The following is a 16,250-nucleotide window of genomic DNA, read 5'->3' on the forward strand; positions in this document are numbered from 1 at the left end:
CCAATATTTTTTGAAGTTGGAAGAGGGAGGGAGGGAGGGAAGGAAGAGAGAGGGGGAACTCACATTTGTGCAGCTGCCTCGCCTCGAACCGGAGCAAAAAGAGGAGGAGGAGACTCAGGGACACGAGCCTTGTAAGCCGCTTTGTTTGAATTTACCGGTGAGGTGCTGGGGGAGGGACGGAAGGGGATGCCCTCTTTGTCCCTCCTTCCGGCTCATTGTAAAGAAAGCAGAGTAAGAGCCGCTTACATTCGTGTAAGGTAGAGCCATAGAGCAGGCAGATACTGAGAAAGAGAGGCTGTCTCCCTTTCCCCACCTTGGCGTTTACACGCTGCGCGCAGCTCTTGCCGGCTTCCAAGCGCCCACCTCGCCAAAAAGCCATAGAGCAGGCAGACAGGAGGAAGAGAGGCTGTCTCCCGACACTCAGCTGTTGCTCAGCTGTTGCCGGCTTCTCAGCGAGCCAAGCGGAGGAAGAGAGTGTGCCGAACAGCCAGCAAGAGCGGCTCCTCTTGCCTGCATTCGCTCCATAACGCGCACACACATTTCCCTTTACCTTTTAGGGGGGAGAAACTGAGTGTTATGGTGCGAAAAGTACGGTACATCCAACTGCAAAATAATTTAGAAATGGACATTTTGTATACAGTGTACTGTAATCAAACTGTTGTTTCTTATTAGATAGTAAATGTCCAATTCTTCTGATAATGAATACTCAATATTAGGAAAGAAATGCTTTGTAAACATGACTGTTCCGTAATGATTGTTTTTCAAGCTAACCTGGAGAAACAACTTTTACCAGTGGTTCACATACTGCTGCAAAATTGCCTTGGTGTTTTTTTTTGGGGGGGTGGTTTTTTACAATCAAGCAACATATAAATTTTATGAAATAAATAAATACCTCCAAAACGTGTATATACACACATGTTTCAAAAGCACCAACTTGTTATGTTACTTGGGGGAATTTATATCCTGTCCCTGGGAGTCCCCAGGGCAGCTTCCAACATGGCATAAAACAACTATAAAAAGCACACTAAACAAAATACAAAATAATAAAATTAAAATCCTGAAGAAATCATAGCAGATTGTCAATCCAACGGTTCATATTATAAAAATTTAGCCTGGTCCCAGTCCCCCCCCCCCACGCACATTCACACCCCTTCTAGAACAAAAAATCCTTTACCATTTCTAAAATGAAAACAAAGATGCCCAGCTTCTTTGGGAAGAAGAGATCATAATGGGATTGTTGAAAATACTCTGCTCATCCCTCAGATATAATTACAAAAAGGTATCTGTTCTGGACTCTTTCCCTTTAGGAGGATGCTGGAGTAGGAATCGCTTCTGGGAGCTGTATTCAGCTACCCTGGTGCACACATAGGACTGCAGTGTTTGTGCATGCCACACACACAGCTGTGCACCTGAAAGGATTGTATCTTTTGTGAGTAACAGAATACCTTGTTTTCACAACAAAGAATCCTTGTTGCCTATGCAAAGTATGCCTTGACTTAAGAAAACAAGGAAACTTATGTACATGAGCAGTTCTGTATGTGCATGAAAAAGGATGCTATTGCCAGCATCTTGTAGATTCCTGAGGGCCATTGTAAGCGAATGCTATTACAAAATCCTACATATACAATGGCAGTACTGAAACTGTAGTATTGTTTTGCTCTTTGTACAGAGATTTGTGTAAGGAGTTAATCACCCCAATATTGCTATTTCAGCTGGAGTGCTAAACTGGCTATTGTGTGATTTTTCTCCTTGCGGATCAATACTAGCTGGTGACAGCAATGGCTGCAAAAGTCTTAGTAACCGTCCTTTTGCCCTGAATTTTCAATTGTATAATTTTAAGATTCTAATTAACTTTGGTAATTTTAACTGCTTAGAGGTGTTTATACATGTTTGCCTTTTAAAATCAAGTTGCAAAAGTCAGTAGCTGGTGCAAAGAAATATCTATCTGCCTTTTGCAAACAGATTTGGATTGATTTTGGGGTAGATTTGGATTGCTATTTTTCTGACACACACACACCCCGCCGCCGCCCAAACCACTCAGTAGACCAAGTACAACATAATGGTCATTTACATTATTGGATGATTACAGGAAAAGTGACCTTTTTATGTGGTTTTGAAATTGAACAGGCCTAGTTGGAGGAAGACTCTAGAAACCTGCTGTATGTAGATGTAAGCTCCTTGAAAAAAGAATAAGAGGATTTAACAGCAACAAAAACACTATTTTTATAAATATATCTCCACTGTACCCATTATTATTAGACTACTTGAAAGCACGTAGATACTAAAGGTACAGGATAGATATCTGACATTAATACACTCCCAACAGCTTTACAGTTCTGTATGGTTATAGTTGCTCATTAAATACTTCACTGCATGATCAGTTAGTATAGTCAGCAAGCCATGAATGTGAAGCCTTATTTACCTAGGGATCCATTAGCCACGCCATCCCCTGGACCTCGGAGGGAACAAAAGTACCAGGAAATAAATCTTCTTTGGAGAAAAGAGTTTTATTTCAAATCTGTGCACAGAGACAATCTGTACCCAGAGACAACCAGCTGGATAGCTCCTGAGAATATTCTGGCTGTAAAGCAAGTCACTTCTGCACACTTTCTTATACCCGCAGACTTCCCCAAATCGGCTAGCAAATATTGCTTGCTAAGAACAAAATATTGCCTGCTAGACATTCCTGTCTTTCTTCCACCTCCTTGTACACGTGTCCTCTTTTGCTAGTTAAGCATTTCCTTCGTATCTCTTCCTTAAAAGCAGAAGTGAAGCAGGAAACATCTTGCTTGTGGTTTTTCAGTTAACAGCAGTTTCTGGCTAGGCAGGAAGCGACCTTCTGACCTGTAGCTAGCATCAGCAGTTCCAAATAGCTGATTAGGCAGGAAGTGGCCTCATGACCTGTCTGTTTTAGACTTTTGCAAATAACTGCAATTTTTGGGTTTGAGCTGTGTAACCATCCTAGCAGAGTGCAGGAATTTACTATGTGTAAATAATATCAACAGAATAAAATATTGAGAGAAACCTATCTCCCTTTACTCCGTCCTCTTCTTTTGAACAATCTATTACTTAGATTCGTTCTGGGGTAGGGGTCTATATTCTCTCATTACAGCAATCACGCGAGGTCTCATCATGCGAGACATCATCTTTCCCATCATATGTTGCAGGCATTGCATTGAGCAGGGTATACAGAAGCAAAGAAGCAATAGAAGCATTATTGGGCCTATTCTTCCCACAAATACGATACCGTTCATGCCAACAGAAATACGAGAGCATCCATATGACAAGGGCGGTACATATCACTCCTACCCACCAAACCCAATATCTTCATGGTTCCTCCCACCAATATTCAGGGGTGTGCTCATTGTTGAAGAGCCCACTGATATTTGTACCCGACTACCTGTTGAGCCTCAAGGATGAGAGCCCACCGGTGAGCTGATGCTCCCACTATGTGGGTCAATTTTTCTACTAGCCCTGTTGGGTGGATTGAACTCTCGTGCTGCCTCCCTAGTGACCAGAACATATGGAAGCTGAAATCCTGGGGTGGCAATTCTTACTGGCACTTGTTTAGTAATTTCAATGCACACCTGGCTAAGGCTCCCACCCCTGCAATACTTGCATTAAGATAGGTTCTGTCCCCTCTATCACCTGGGTTAAGAGTAGGACCTGTTCTATCAACTGAGGTTGGTACAGTGCTCTACCTTCCGGATAACAGTTGACTACCCTCCCACAACAGCAAGAGCGGTACAGAACTAGATAGATTTCGATCGTCTCTGCAGCTTCCCGTAAGAGTACTGTCCACGCGTGCTGGTCAGTGGTGTGGGAGAGGAGCCACAACGGGGTAGTGGGGTGTCTCAATATGGTAATCTCATCAAACCCCAGTTTCCAATAGCCAAGGAGCACGCCATCCCTTACCACCGGCAAGACGAACCAGTCGTAGCAGAGGCCAGCAGGCCAATAAGGGCGGTATGGTTCGGTAGGGTCAGGGCAATAAGACATAGAGCAAGTCAATAAAGAAAATAAGAGAGAAAAGAGAAAGTCTTTGTAACTGTCCTTGTGATGATTAGTCGTTGTCCGTGGCCTAACGCTTTTTCTCCTGGTAGCGTCAGACACAAGGTGATGATCAACTTCAGAGGGTCAGCAGGATTTCTTTTGCAAGTCCAGACACCTTTCTTCAGATGCGTGTGATGTACCCAGGGGATCACCTCGATTACTTTCACTGCAGTTGAGGATGAGGGGGTCGCCAGACGCTGTCACTCAGAGGAACTGGTGAACCGGCTCAGCGAGACTGCCGCGGGACTGCAGGTGTACGCTCGAGGGAATACCTGGAAAGAAAGCAAACACACACAACAAACACAGGGATTGCACTTGTTCTTGGGTGATGTGATCTCCCATCTGCCCCAAACTGGCGGGGATGCCTCGGACGAAAGGGGTTGGCCTGCCATATAGAAGTTCACAGGGTGATAGTTCTCAGTCTCTTGGTTGGCGCACAGGGCACATATTGGGATATAGCAGCAGTTAGTTATAGCAGCAGTTAGTTGAGGTAGAATATTCTCCCAAGGTGTGCTTTAGCAGCTGGGCCTCCCAAATGGGTGGACTCGTGGTAATTCTTTACAATTGTGCTGGCCAGATGTTGGGGCACAAAAACATGGCTGTCTGGTCCTTCCTGGAGCGTTGCTCCTTCTTGGCTGGTCCACTGCTGTACATCAAGGGTGTAACGTGGTTCCACATCATCTGGAGTGAGTTCTGGTACCAATATCAAAAGTTCTGGTGGTGCCTCTAAATTGGCTGGAGAACAAATGTCTACGTTGGGGGCGCTGCCTGCGGGCGCCCCTCCCATCCAATTCTTCACCGTACGTAGAGATATCAGCCTCTGGAGTGATATCAGCAAGGCAGTCGTCACTCAGGATGCTGAGACACAGTCCAATCTGAAGCAGCTTTCCTCCTTGAATGTGGTGGACCCAAGGGGTGGTGCCAGCGATCTTCACAGCTGTGGGTGTGGAGAGCAGATGGGCCCTTCCAGCACGGTTGCAGTGGTGCCTGGGACCAGTCTTATCCACACCTCGTCACTTGGCTCAAACTGGTCACGCAAGGAGTTCGGGCCTGGGTTGAGAGAGAGAATCTCGAGAGAGAGACTGTACATAATTGTTCAATTCCACATCTTGAGCAGGGATAGGTGAAAGCATGCACACATAAGGAACCGGTCTCCCAAACATCACTTCAAAAGGGTGACAAGTGAATACGTTTCAATGGGAGGCTACAGACTCTAAGCAAAGCCAAGGGCAACATGAACACCCAATTAGACCCTGTTTCTTGGGTCAGTGGTTTTTCAAAGTCCTTTTCATCCTTTCCTTTTTTTCCAGAACTTTGGGGCCTATATGCAGTACCCACCATCGTCCTTCTTCACTGGCAACAGTGGGGTGTTTCACTGTGATTGGCATTGTTTCAAGATTCCATGTTGAATCAATCGCTTCAAATGCACCCACTCCTTCAGCTGCCTGTCGTGGGATGGGGCATTGGTTTTTATCCTCTGCCCATAGTCCAGGGTCAACATCATGAAGCAGGCTAACAGGGAGGATTCCCTCCTCTTCTTTTACCATCATCAAGCACCAATGGTCTCTCAGGGGTATTTCTAAAGAAAACTCTCCTGCTGGTCCAGTTGTCATCATTACTTCCCCCATTGGTTGGAAGGAAATCTGGGCTTGTAATTTTGTTAACAAGTCTCGGCCCAATAAGGAATGGGACACTCTGGTATATACAAAAAAATTGTGCTGGACTACTTAGCCACCTAGGCAGCAGGTAACAGACTGCAAAAACGGGGCCTTTTGTGATTTACCTGTGGCTCCAATTATATTAACCACTTGGTTTGTGGGTTTTGTTACAGGCACAGGTAAGACTGAGTGGGCAGCTCCCTTGTTCACCTTCTCCTACCTGTAATAAGGTAGCTAGGTTAAGGGCTGTGGTAACCTGAAACTTCAGGCGTGAATGTAATAACAGCATCTGGCACTTCCTCTTGGAGTTACACAGCTGGTGTCCTGTCCAAACGTGAATTTATCTGCCTTTGTGAATAGGGTGGCCACTGCCACAATCACTCTCATACGGGGGGGGGGGGCAACCTCTGTTCTGTTGGGGTTTGCTTCTCTGACAAGTATTCGACAGGTTGCTGCCAATTTTCCAGTTTCTGGCATGAGGCTCCCTTGGCTACCCCCTGGTCTTCATCTGTAAACAGGGTAAAAGGCTTCTCGGGGTTTGGATGCCAAGCACTGGGGCTTGTTATAATGCCACTTTGAAATCCTGAAAAGCCTGTTGCTGTTCCCTCTCTATTCCCCTAGTTGACTCATGCAGGGGCCAAGCAATGCTTCTGTAGTTAGTAGTGAGTCCAGGGGATATTGTTCATCATCATAAGTGGGATTATAGGTTTTTTTTTTTTTTTTTGTTTTTTTTTAAAAAAAATCCCTTCAAACAATTTTACAGTCTTTGCTGGATTCTCCTCAAAAAAGGGGTTCTGATTTCTTCATTTACAAACATCTGCACTTGAAAAGAGTATATGCTGTCTGTGGTGCCTTCGCTTGTCCAGCTGGGACAGGGGCTGGTGGATCATAAACTCTCTGAAGGGGCATTACTCCGGCTGCCTGATCCTTCCTGGTTTTCTCATACTGTCTGTGAGACATACTTTCTTCGCCGCCTGTCCCCACTTCCTCTTCTTCCGTCTCACTATCTTCCTTCGCAGGTCCTCCTCCCCCTACACCAGCACCTCCCTGTGCTTCTTGATCTTGGCCTGGGGGGGTTGGAGGGGGCTGTTGGTGGAGTGTAAGGTGGTGGCTTAATCACTCCCCTCTCCTCATCTTCTGGGTCTTCTGACACCAGAGGCTTCACTGTACAAATCCTGTTCTGTGTGTTGCTGTCACAGTAAGACTTTAGCCATGGTAGATTCTTTTCTTTTACATTGGTCTTCCATGTAGAGATATAGGGGATCTGGTTTGGGTGGACATTTAATATATTTTGCCACAGGGGGTTGATTTGCCACAGGGGGTTGATTAATTGCAAATCAAAGCCACGCAGTTCCCTGGGTTGGCAAGTCCACCTCACATAAAGTTCTGAGTCTCTGTTCTTTTCAATTTGAATCCCCAAATCATCACTCTTCTCGTTCCTCCCTTTCTCCATCTTCGCCCAGGTCTAACAATGCATTGTCCACGGGATTGGGGGCTGGGCCATCTGTTCCCTGTGGCGGGGGTGGTGCCAGGGCTGTTGCCGGGGCATAAGGCGGTGGGGGCATTAAAACTTTATCTTCTTCCTTCTCTGAATCCTGGAGGACTGGGGGTTGTCCTCCTGTCTTCCTGACTGAGCAGATACGGCTGCCTGAGACTTTTGGCAGCATGACTTTAGCCAAGGGGGGGGGTTCTTTTCCACATTGGTGTTCCATGTGGAAATGTAGGGGATTTGGTCAGAACGGTCATTCAAAATGTTCTGACATTATGGATTAATGAGTTGCAAATCTAGATGGACGGCCAATTTATTCTTTTGGGTAGGCCAGTCTAATTCACAATGTCCTCATCTTCCCCTCATCAGCTTGAATCCCCAAAAACCTTCCAAGTATCTGACATGCAACATAGCAATAAAGCCTTCCAAATATCTGACATGCAACATAGCAACATACAACATACAAATCACATCAATATAATTTCAACATGTAACACACTAAACACACCAAAATAACTCCAGCATGCAATACACCAAAATAATTCTGACATGCAACGTGCCAAAAAAACACACACACACAATTCCCTCTGCCCCATTCCCTTTCCCAAACCTTACTGGCGCCCCATTCCCTCTTCTGTTCCCAACTTCTGCTGGTGGCACTCTTACTGCTACCAGCAGTCCCCTTTTATTCCTGGTGGCTGGCACCCTACTGCGCAACCAATCCCCTTATTCCTGGTGGCATCTTACTGCACGGGCACTGTACTGCCAACTACCAGGTGAGGCTGATCAGGCCCCTTCGCCCTTTCCATCGGGCCCCCTAGCCCTTTCCCTCGGGCTTACCTTTTTCCGCTGCGGACCTGTCCCCTCGGCGCCGTTCTGTCCTCTTATTCTCCCTCAACTAGATGTCTCCGCTCCAGGACGGTGTGGCAATCTCCCCCTACAAACTGGCAGGGTGTGCACCGGAAATGCGAACGCCGACTGGAGCTGTTCACCTTGTTGAGCCTGGCCCTCCGGTCCGTATTGGGGAGGGGGCTTATCCCGGACGAGCCCCCAGAAAGATGAAGCCTTATTTACCTAGGGATCCATTAGCCACGCCATCCCCTGGACCTCGGAGGGAACAAAAGTACCAGGAAATAAATCTTCTTTGGAGAAAAGAGTTTTATTTCAAATCTGTGCACAGAGACAATCTGTACCCAGAGACAACCAGCTGGATAGCTCCTGAGAATATTCTGGCTGTAAAGCAAGTCACTTCTGCACACTTTCTTATACCCGCAGACTTCCCCAAATCGGCTAGCAAATATTGCTTGCTAAGAACAAAATATTGCCTGCTAGACATTCCTGTCTTTCTTCCACCTCCTTGTACACGTGTCCTCTTTTGCTAGTTAAGCATTTCCTTCGTATCTCTTCCTTAAAAGCAGAAGTGAAGCAGGAAACATCTTGCTTGTGGTTTTTCAGTTAACAGCAGTTTCTGGCTAGGCAGGAAGCGACCTTCTGACCTGTAGCTAGCATCAGCAGTTCCAAATAGCTGATTAGGCAGGAAGTGGCCTCATGACCTGTCTGTTTTAGACTTTTGCAAATAACTGCAATTTTTGGGTTTGAGCTGTGTAACCATCCTAGCAGAGTGCAGGAATTTACTATGTGTAAATAATATCAACAGAATAAAATATTGAGAGAAACCTATCTCCCTTTAAATGCAGCCATCATGCAGAGATAGATAACAGGTGCTATGTGGCACTTAGTCATGTGAAAGTACCCTGTATCATTTCCTCATGAAACCAATGTCTATGTAGGACTTTGAGAAGTTCCAGCATGTATTGATGTCACTTTGCACACTTGAAACTCAAAATACCTGTCTTTTTTCCAACAGACACCAATGGGTCTGATAACTCCATCCCAATGGCATATCTTACATTAGATCACCAATTGCAGGTAAAATCATTCTGTGATTTCCATTTTTGCTTAATATGTTTAGGCCACCTTTAATGGCAAAAGCTCTTTTCCAGGCTTCTTACAAAGAGAAACATACAATACACAACCTATTAATAAGTAAAAAAATAGATGATACAATTCTCTATCTTCAATATTTTGTCCATTTGGGGGGGGGGTAAAAAGGTAAAGGGACCCCTGACCATTCGGTCCAGTTGCAGGCGACTCTGGGGTTGCGGTGCTCATCTCACTTTACTGGCCAAGGGAGCCGGCATACAGCTTCCAGGTCATGTGGCCAGCATGACTAAGCCGCTTCTGGCGAACCAGAGCAGCACACAGAAACACCATTTACCTTCCCACCGGAGCGGTACCTATTTATCTACTTACACTGGTGTGCTTTCAAACTGCTAGGTTGTCAGGAGATTGGGGGGGGTAAATATACTGGTGTGCATGCAGGAGTCAAGCCAAATTTAGCATGTGCATGTTTAAAATAGTTTTGTTTTTATTTGTTTTTTAAAAGGGGTACTGTTGCAATTGGTTTGATTAGCCAAAAAGCTAGCTATGCAAAATGTAGTCTCTGGTCTTTATGTCTGAATAAATTGACCTGATGCAACAAACTGCTGCCCTGAACACCCAGCTCAGAAAGTTAGAGTTACATCTTGCCAACACTAGCCTCTTATCCCACACTCTGTGCTGAAGAAGTACCAAGTAGCAGCGCATTGGTAACTGATGACGTAGACATCCAGAGCAGGGCGGGCTGCCACTTGAAACACTTCATCAGTCATGATGATCGCTATATAGTTGCCCACATATATTTCTTTTACAGATTATAAAATAATACTCTGGTATACTTCATGTTTGCCTAGGTCTGCGAAGATGTTTTCTGGATATAGTTTAGTTCCCTTGAATTTAAAAAGAAAAGGTTTGACATGCTGTGTGTTGTGATAACAGTTGGTTCATTTTTAACATGTTTGATTTTATTTTCAGCCTTTACAGCCATGTCCAAATTCAGAATCTATGGCTGTGTTTGAACAGCACTGTAAAATGGCACAAGAATATATGAAAGTTCAGACAGAAATTGCATTGTTGTTGCAAAGAAAGTAAGTGGTAAAATGTGTTCCTTTTTTGTTCTTGTGTGATAATTTTACTGAAACAAAAGTGTAGATTAACACAGTATTGCATTTTTTAAAAAAACCCTACATATTGCTTCTAAAATGGCAGTATTTTCTTACTTTCAAGCATGATTCTGGTTATGATTAACTTATAATACTAGGAGTCTCTGTAGATGAAATTGTAATCTGTTTACGGAAACAAGAACATGTAAAGGTATGGTTCCCTGTTTTGTATCATGTCCCAAGGTTGAACTATCTTCTTCACTTGCTTTGAATGGCAGATTGGGCTGATAGTTATAAATATTTCACATGCAACAAGCCATGGAGTAATGTTTCTGTACTTCCTAGTGAGATACAGATTCCCATTTCTCAGAACAGGATGAGTCTGGGAAGGCCTTGGAAATTCCCATGACTCCCTAACTATTCATTCATTCATTCATACATGTTTATATATTCTTCTTCACACAAGATCACAATGCAGTTCACAGCTAAAATACAAAATAAACAACTGCAAAAACAAATAAACTAAAACAATACATAAAAATAATTATAACTTTTTTCATAGTACACTGGTGCCATGATTTGTGTCTTTCCCAACTTAGAGCTGTAGGAGTGACGACTGGCTCATTCCTATCATGGGAGTTTCCGCCAAGACGGTTGCTGCAATTCCAGAGTCAACCCCCATTTCTCCTCTTCTTTTCCCAATTGCTTCCCCAATACCCTGGCCTGTGACCATAGCTCAGCATTCCCCCTGCCAGGCAGCAGTTCCTACTTTTGACTGCAGGACCATTTTTTGTGACAGAGCAAACAGCATGCTCTTCAGTTCCCAAGGCAGTCAGCCGTTCCAACCCTTGCTGCCATGAGCCGTGTCACAACATCACTCTTTTCTCTGAGTGTTAAATGCCACTCACTCTCCAGTCTTAAGGGAAGCAGCTGATGTCCATCTTGTGACAAATGTGCTTCCCAGCTTTCATCAGTGAGAGTGCATCATTTGGAGCAGTTGCAAGGCAGTACAGTGGACCCTCCGGATACGAACTTAATTCGTCCCTGGAGTCCGTACTTAGCCCGAAAAGTCATAATCTGGAGGCGCCGCTTCTGTGCACGTGTGCAGAGCGTTTCTGCGCATGCGTGAAGTGTGCAGAGCTCTTCCGCACATGTGCGCAAGGCGAAACCTGGAAGTATACACTTCCAGGTTTGCCGCGTTCATAACTTGAAATTATGTTACCCGAAGGTAACGTAACCCAAGGTACCACTGTATTCCCATTTCCGCTTCACATGTACATCTCTAAGAGAGCACTGTGGGGCAGCTGGACTCTCTAAACGAAGTAGATTCTTTAAGACCCAGAAGAAAACTCAGAACTAGTTCACTGCAACTCTGCCTAGAATATTTTCTCATCTAAAATTAGAGGCCGAAAGTGTTTTGAATGCTTATCTCATCAATTAAATGAAATGACAGTTGTGAAAAAATAGTCTACGTGACTCTTGCCTCTGCTATTTTAACAAGAGTTCATCTCAATATAGAACGTGACCTATTTTGAGAATGGTGTAAAAAGGACAAAACCTAAATAATCTTTGAAACTATGAGCCCAAATAATCTTCTGGAATATTACTATTATTAGTTTGTTTTTTATTCTACCCTTCCTTCCAAGGGAACCTAGGGTGACAGGACACATGATTAAACATTTGAAAACACACAAATGAAAACAGTGGTCTCAGGGTTTCCAGGAACAGTATCTCAGTCATCAAATAGCTAGGTGGATATAAATGTTTTTATTGTCTCCTTAAAGTCAATAACAAGGGAGACAGATGCAGCAAACCAGGTCGGAGATTCCACAAATGGGGAACTGCCACAGAAAAGGCCCTGTCAGAGGTCACTGCCAATCAGACAGCCCCCAGTGGCACTTGTGTCATATAGGGCTTTATATGCCAGTATGAGCACCTTGAATTTAACTTGGTAGCTTACTGGCAGTCAGCACAGTGTTTTGAGGACCACTGGTGACACATGGTCCCATCAGGCTACCTCACTTACCAGCTTAGTGACTGCATTCCACACTAACTCCAGTTGTCAAGTGTAACCCCACATACAGCACATTACAGTAGTCCAGATGAAAGGTTAGCAGAGAATCGACAACTGATGCAAGGCTATTCCAAGCTAGGAAAGACCATAGCTAGCAAATTGACCTAAACTGGGCAGGAGCACTCCTAGCCACAGAAGCCACTTGAGACTCCAGTGACAAGTTGGGATTCAGGAATACTCCCCACCTTGGGCAGATACAGACACTGACTTCTGGATGAACCTGTGGCCAGATCATTGCCTGTTAATTTGACATTGACTATTAATTGTGATCCTACATATAGGAGTCAGAACTTGAAGCCTGTGTTAAGTTCTCCTTAAAATCAAACTGATAGTTGCTTTGTGAACATCTGCTTCATTCAGTGCATTTGTCTAGAACTGCTGCATACCTGAACTGAGCCAGTGACAAGTACAGCTTCACTAAAACCACACATGAATTTCATACATAATTTTGTGACACACAATTTTGGCATCCAAAAAAACTTGTTAAATAATAGACTTAAGTTATACTACTAACATACTAACAAAATATTGGTGGCAATGATCTTCTGTACTTCAGCAGGCATCTGTTACTGAACTAAATACTGTTCTTTCTCAATATTAATGAACTTGGGGTTGGTTTACACTGCTCCCTTGCCTAATTTTCAAAAGTCATGTGCTGTTGTATGGTACATGGATAGTTGTGGACACGCATGCCACCACACATGCATACTTAAATGGGGTGTGAAGGAGACCTTGCTACTGTACCCTATGGAGATTACTTTATTAAACCTCTGTGAAGTATATTAGATAATATTTGAGACTTTTTTTTTTTAGTAAACAGCAATATTGGTAGATAAATGTGAGTATCAATTAATTTCTCTTGAGATTCTAATGTTAACTTTTCAAAATTTAATTTAGGCAAGAACTAATAGCAGAACTGGACCAGGATGAAAAAGACCAGCAAAATACATCACGTCTGGTACAAGAGCATAAAAAGCTTTTAGACGAAAATAAAAGTCTTTCCACGTACTACCAGCAATGCAAAAAACAGTTGGAAGTTATCCGAAATCAGCAACAAAAACGTCAAGGGACATCATGATTCAGTGGGACTTCAAATTGACAATGTTGCACAGAAAAACTTCTTTTTAAAAAATTATCCCTTAATATGACATCTTCTGAGTGTTCCCTTATTGGTGTGTGCTGAATGTGTAGACATACCTGCTGCTCTTCCAGCATCAGTCCAGTATCCTTTTTATTTGGTTGAACATTGTTTGAGAAAGGTATGAGCAGCTACAGGAATTATCAGCAGCACTAAACATAAAGCAAAATGCAATGAACTCTGGCTGTTTGCATGCCCCTCGTGTGATGGCTAGCCTACCAAAAGTGGTTTAAGTGGCTGCTAAATTGTAAGATCTTTTGGTGTTAACGCAATAGGAACAGTATAGATCCCCCCCCCCCATTTTTAGAATGTTTTTGTTATTCCCCCATCTCGGACTGTTAGCAAGAATCAGTCATTTTCCAGGACTCCACCAAGCTCGAGAGCTGATGCTGGCTAAACACTGCATTCTTTTGAATATGGGAAGTCTAAGCTGAGGCCACCATCACTGGTTGAGCACTTGATCACCTTGCATTTTGACTAAAATTTCTTGTAATCATGCTATCATACAATCCTGTATTTTCTTTACATTTGAGAGTTAAAGAATGGAAAGATATGGTGAAGAAGTTTATCAAGCCCGTATGTTCAAATTGAGGATAAAGATTCAATAAGCCAAATGGATCCAGTTACATTATGTATCGTTAAGTATGGACATGTATAAAATTGGTTCATCTCTTGAGACTTACCACATTGTAACCTGGACACTGGGCACATTACTTTAAATCGGATGTGACACCTGAGGCCTTCCAGGTATTTTGACCTACAATTCCAATCATCCTTGTCAGCTGGCAATGCTTGCTGGACTCGATGTGGGTTCAGCAACAACTGGAGCCCCCAGGTCTCAGCTTTAAATGTCCTGATGTAGCAAGAGAGAAGGTAGTTGCAATCCCCCCTGAATCCTATTCTCTACACCACTCTTTGCCTTGTCAGATGTGAGCAGGAGGATTACAGGTAAACTGCTACACAATGGATAACATGTGGATGATGGGATTCAGCGAGCGAACAAGTAAACAGCAGCTACCTTCTCTTGTGTTGCAAGAGATTATAAGGAATGTGATCAGACCGAAGGTCACAACTCTGCTGCATCTTAGAATAATCAAAACATTGCCACCTATATCGCAGTCAAATTTGAATGTGGAGTTGGGGAGGGGAGAGAAAAAACGCCATGAATGTCCCTAAGCTCTCTCACTAACCACCACCTTGTTTTAAGAAAACAAACTCCCACAATCCATACAGGGATTTTTAAAACATATTTTAAACCCCATTAGAATAGCTGCCCCTCACTCCCAACACAATCTGCTGTTGAACTGCCCCAAGTTTCAAAAGTGGCTTCCATGTTGCATGGGCACTTGGTGGTTGGGAATTGGAGAACAAGGTGGTGAAATGGTGGGTCTGAGTGAAAAACCATGTCAAGTTACTTTTAGTACATAAAATGCCTATTGTCTTCCGAGTCTGAAGCAGAAAGGCTGCATTTTGACAATATTTTGTCATGTCAGTACTTTGAACCACAAAGATTAGACATGAATTCTTTTGTGTATATATGTAAATATGGCCCAGTGTGATGAGAGGGAGGAGTTATTGATTCCAACTATAGATTTTGTAAGTCAGAGAATCATTAAAGATATGACTCACAACCTGTGGTTAGAATTGTCCAAAAGGAAGACATACAGCCTTACACGTTTCAATGTCCATCGTTCTGTGGGTTGACACTGAGAATCTGGATAACTTTCAGTCCTAGTTGAAATATGCAGCCTGATTCTATGCAAGTTTCCTTAGCGCTATGTCCAACTGTATTCTCTGAGGCTTATTCCCAGGAAAGCATGTGCGGTGTTGCAGCCTTAATATGGCAGTACATTTCTGAAACAGCTATGGTTTTTAATAACTTGAAACTTATAAAACAAAAATGGTAATTGCTTCGGTGAAATATCGAAGAAGCCTCTGAAAGATTAACTGAAAAATGTTGAGCTTTGATTCAAGCTCGCTTTTCACGAAACAGCTACCTATGAAAGGTTTTTTAAATAACTCCACACATTTGCCACTGTATACCATACCCATGCACATTACTGTTTACAGAGGCATGGAGGAAAATATACAGTAGCTTCTACAATATCCGGTGAGCCATTGCACTCGGATGCTGCTTTCATGTGAAACAGACCTTGGAAAAACCAATCTGGTCAGGAGCCATTCCAAAATACTCAGAACTCCCCCCAGTTATAGTGCAATACTATGCTTATTTGCCAAGAAGTGTGTGCAGTGGGGCTTACACCACAGTAAGTGTGTGCAGGATCCTACCTACTTGCCTAGTAGTAAGTCTCATTGAACTCCTAATGACTTCTGAGTAGACAGGTATAAGGTTTCACTGTATGTGTCCTAGCTTTATCCTTGCCCTCCTGTGTTTCTTTAAACTATGAAGTATTGCTGACTTGTTCACAAAGGTTACCATACCTAAAGGTCTGTGTTCTGAAAACAGCCCCTTCAACTTTGAAATAAATCTATTCTTGGCAAGTTCTCAGAGTTAAAACCCATCTCATTTTGTCTAAATAAAGGGGAGGGTTATAATTCCTGAAACCTTAGCATATAATTTGATTAGTTAGCTGAAACTGATATTGGGATCAACTTAAGGGCACACCTATTTTTAGCAAAATGTAATTGGCAGGGAAAATAACTATAGTATTAGGAATAGCTCAAAGTTATCCAAAGCATTGCTATCTGCACACATCTGTCAGGTTAGCCAAATGGATGCAGTTGTGCATCCACTTTTCTCAGTAAATTTGAGTAGGACTAAGCACATCTGTTGAAA

At 43.4% G+C, this 16,250-nt stretch overlaps 1 protein-coding gene across 3 annotated transcripts in view; it reads left to right on the top strand.

The window, feature by feature from the left end:
- Positions 1 to 15,958, top strand: part of MAP3K7 (mitogen-activated protein kinase kinase kinase 7) — a 46,480-nt gene extending 30,522 nt beyond the window's left edge. For all 3 annotated transcript variants that reach the window (XM_082216848.1, XM_082216850.1, XM_082216849.1), the window contains 3 exons: positions 9,068 to 9,129; positions 10,114 to 10,226; positions 13,213 to 15,958. In XM_082216848.1, the coding sequence (XP_082072974.1) occupies positions 9,068 to 9,129; positions 10,114 to 10,226; positions 13,213 to 13,393 (356 nt within the window). In that variant the 3' untranslated portion in view covers positions 13,394 to 15,958. The remainder of the gene's footprint in view (positions 1 to 9,067; positions 9,130 to 10,113; positions 10,227 to 13,212) is intronic.
- Positions 15,959 to 16,250: the final 292 nt, after the last annotated feature.

Source organism: Podarcis vaucheri (assembly GCF_965113315.1).
Source record: "Podarcis vaucheri genome assembly, chromosome: 3".
Taxonomy (NCBI): Eukaryota; Metazoa; Chordata; class Lepidosauria; order Squamata; family Lacertidae; genus Podarcis; species Podarcis vaucheri.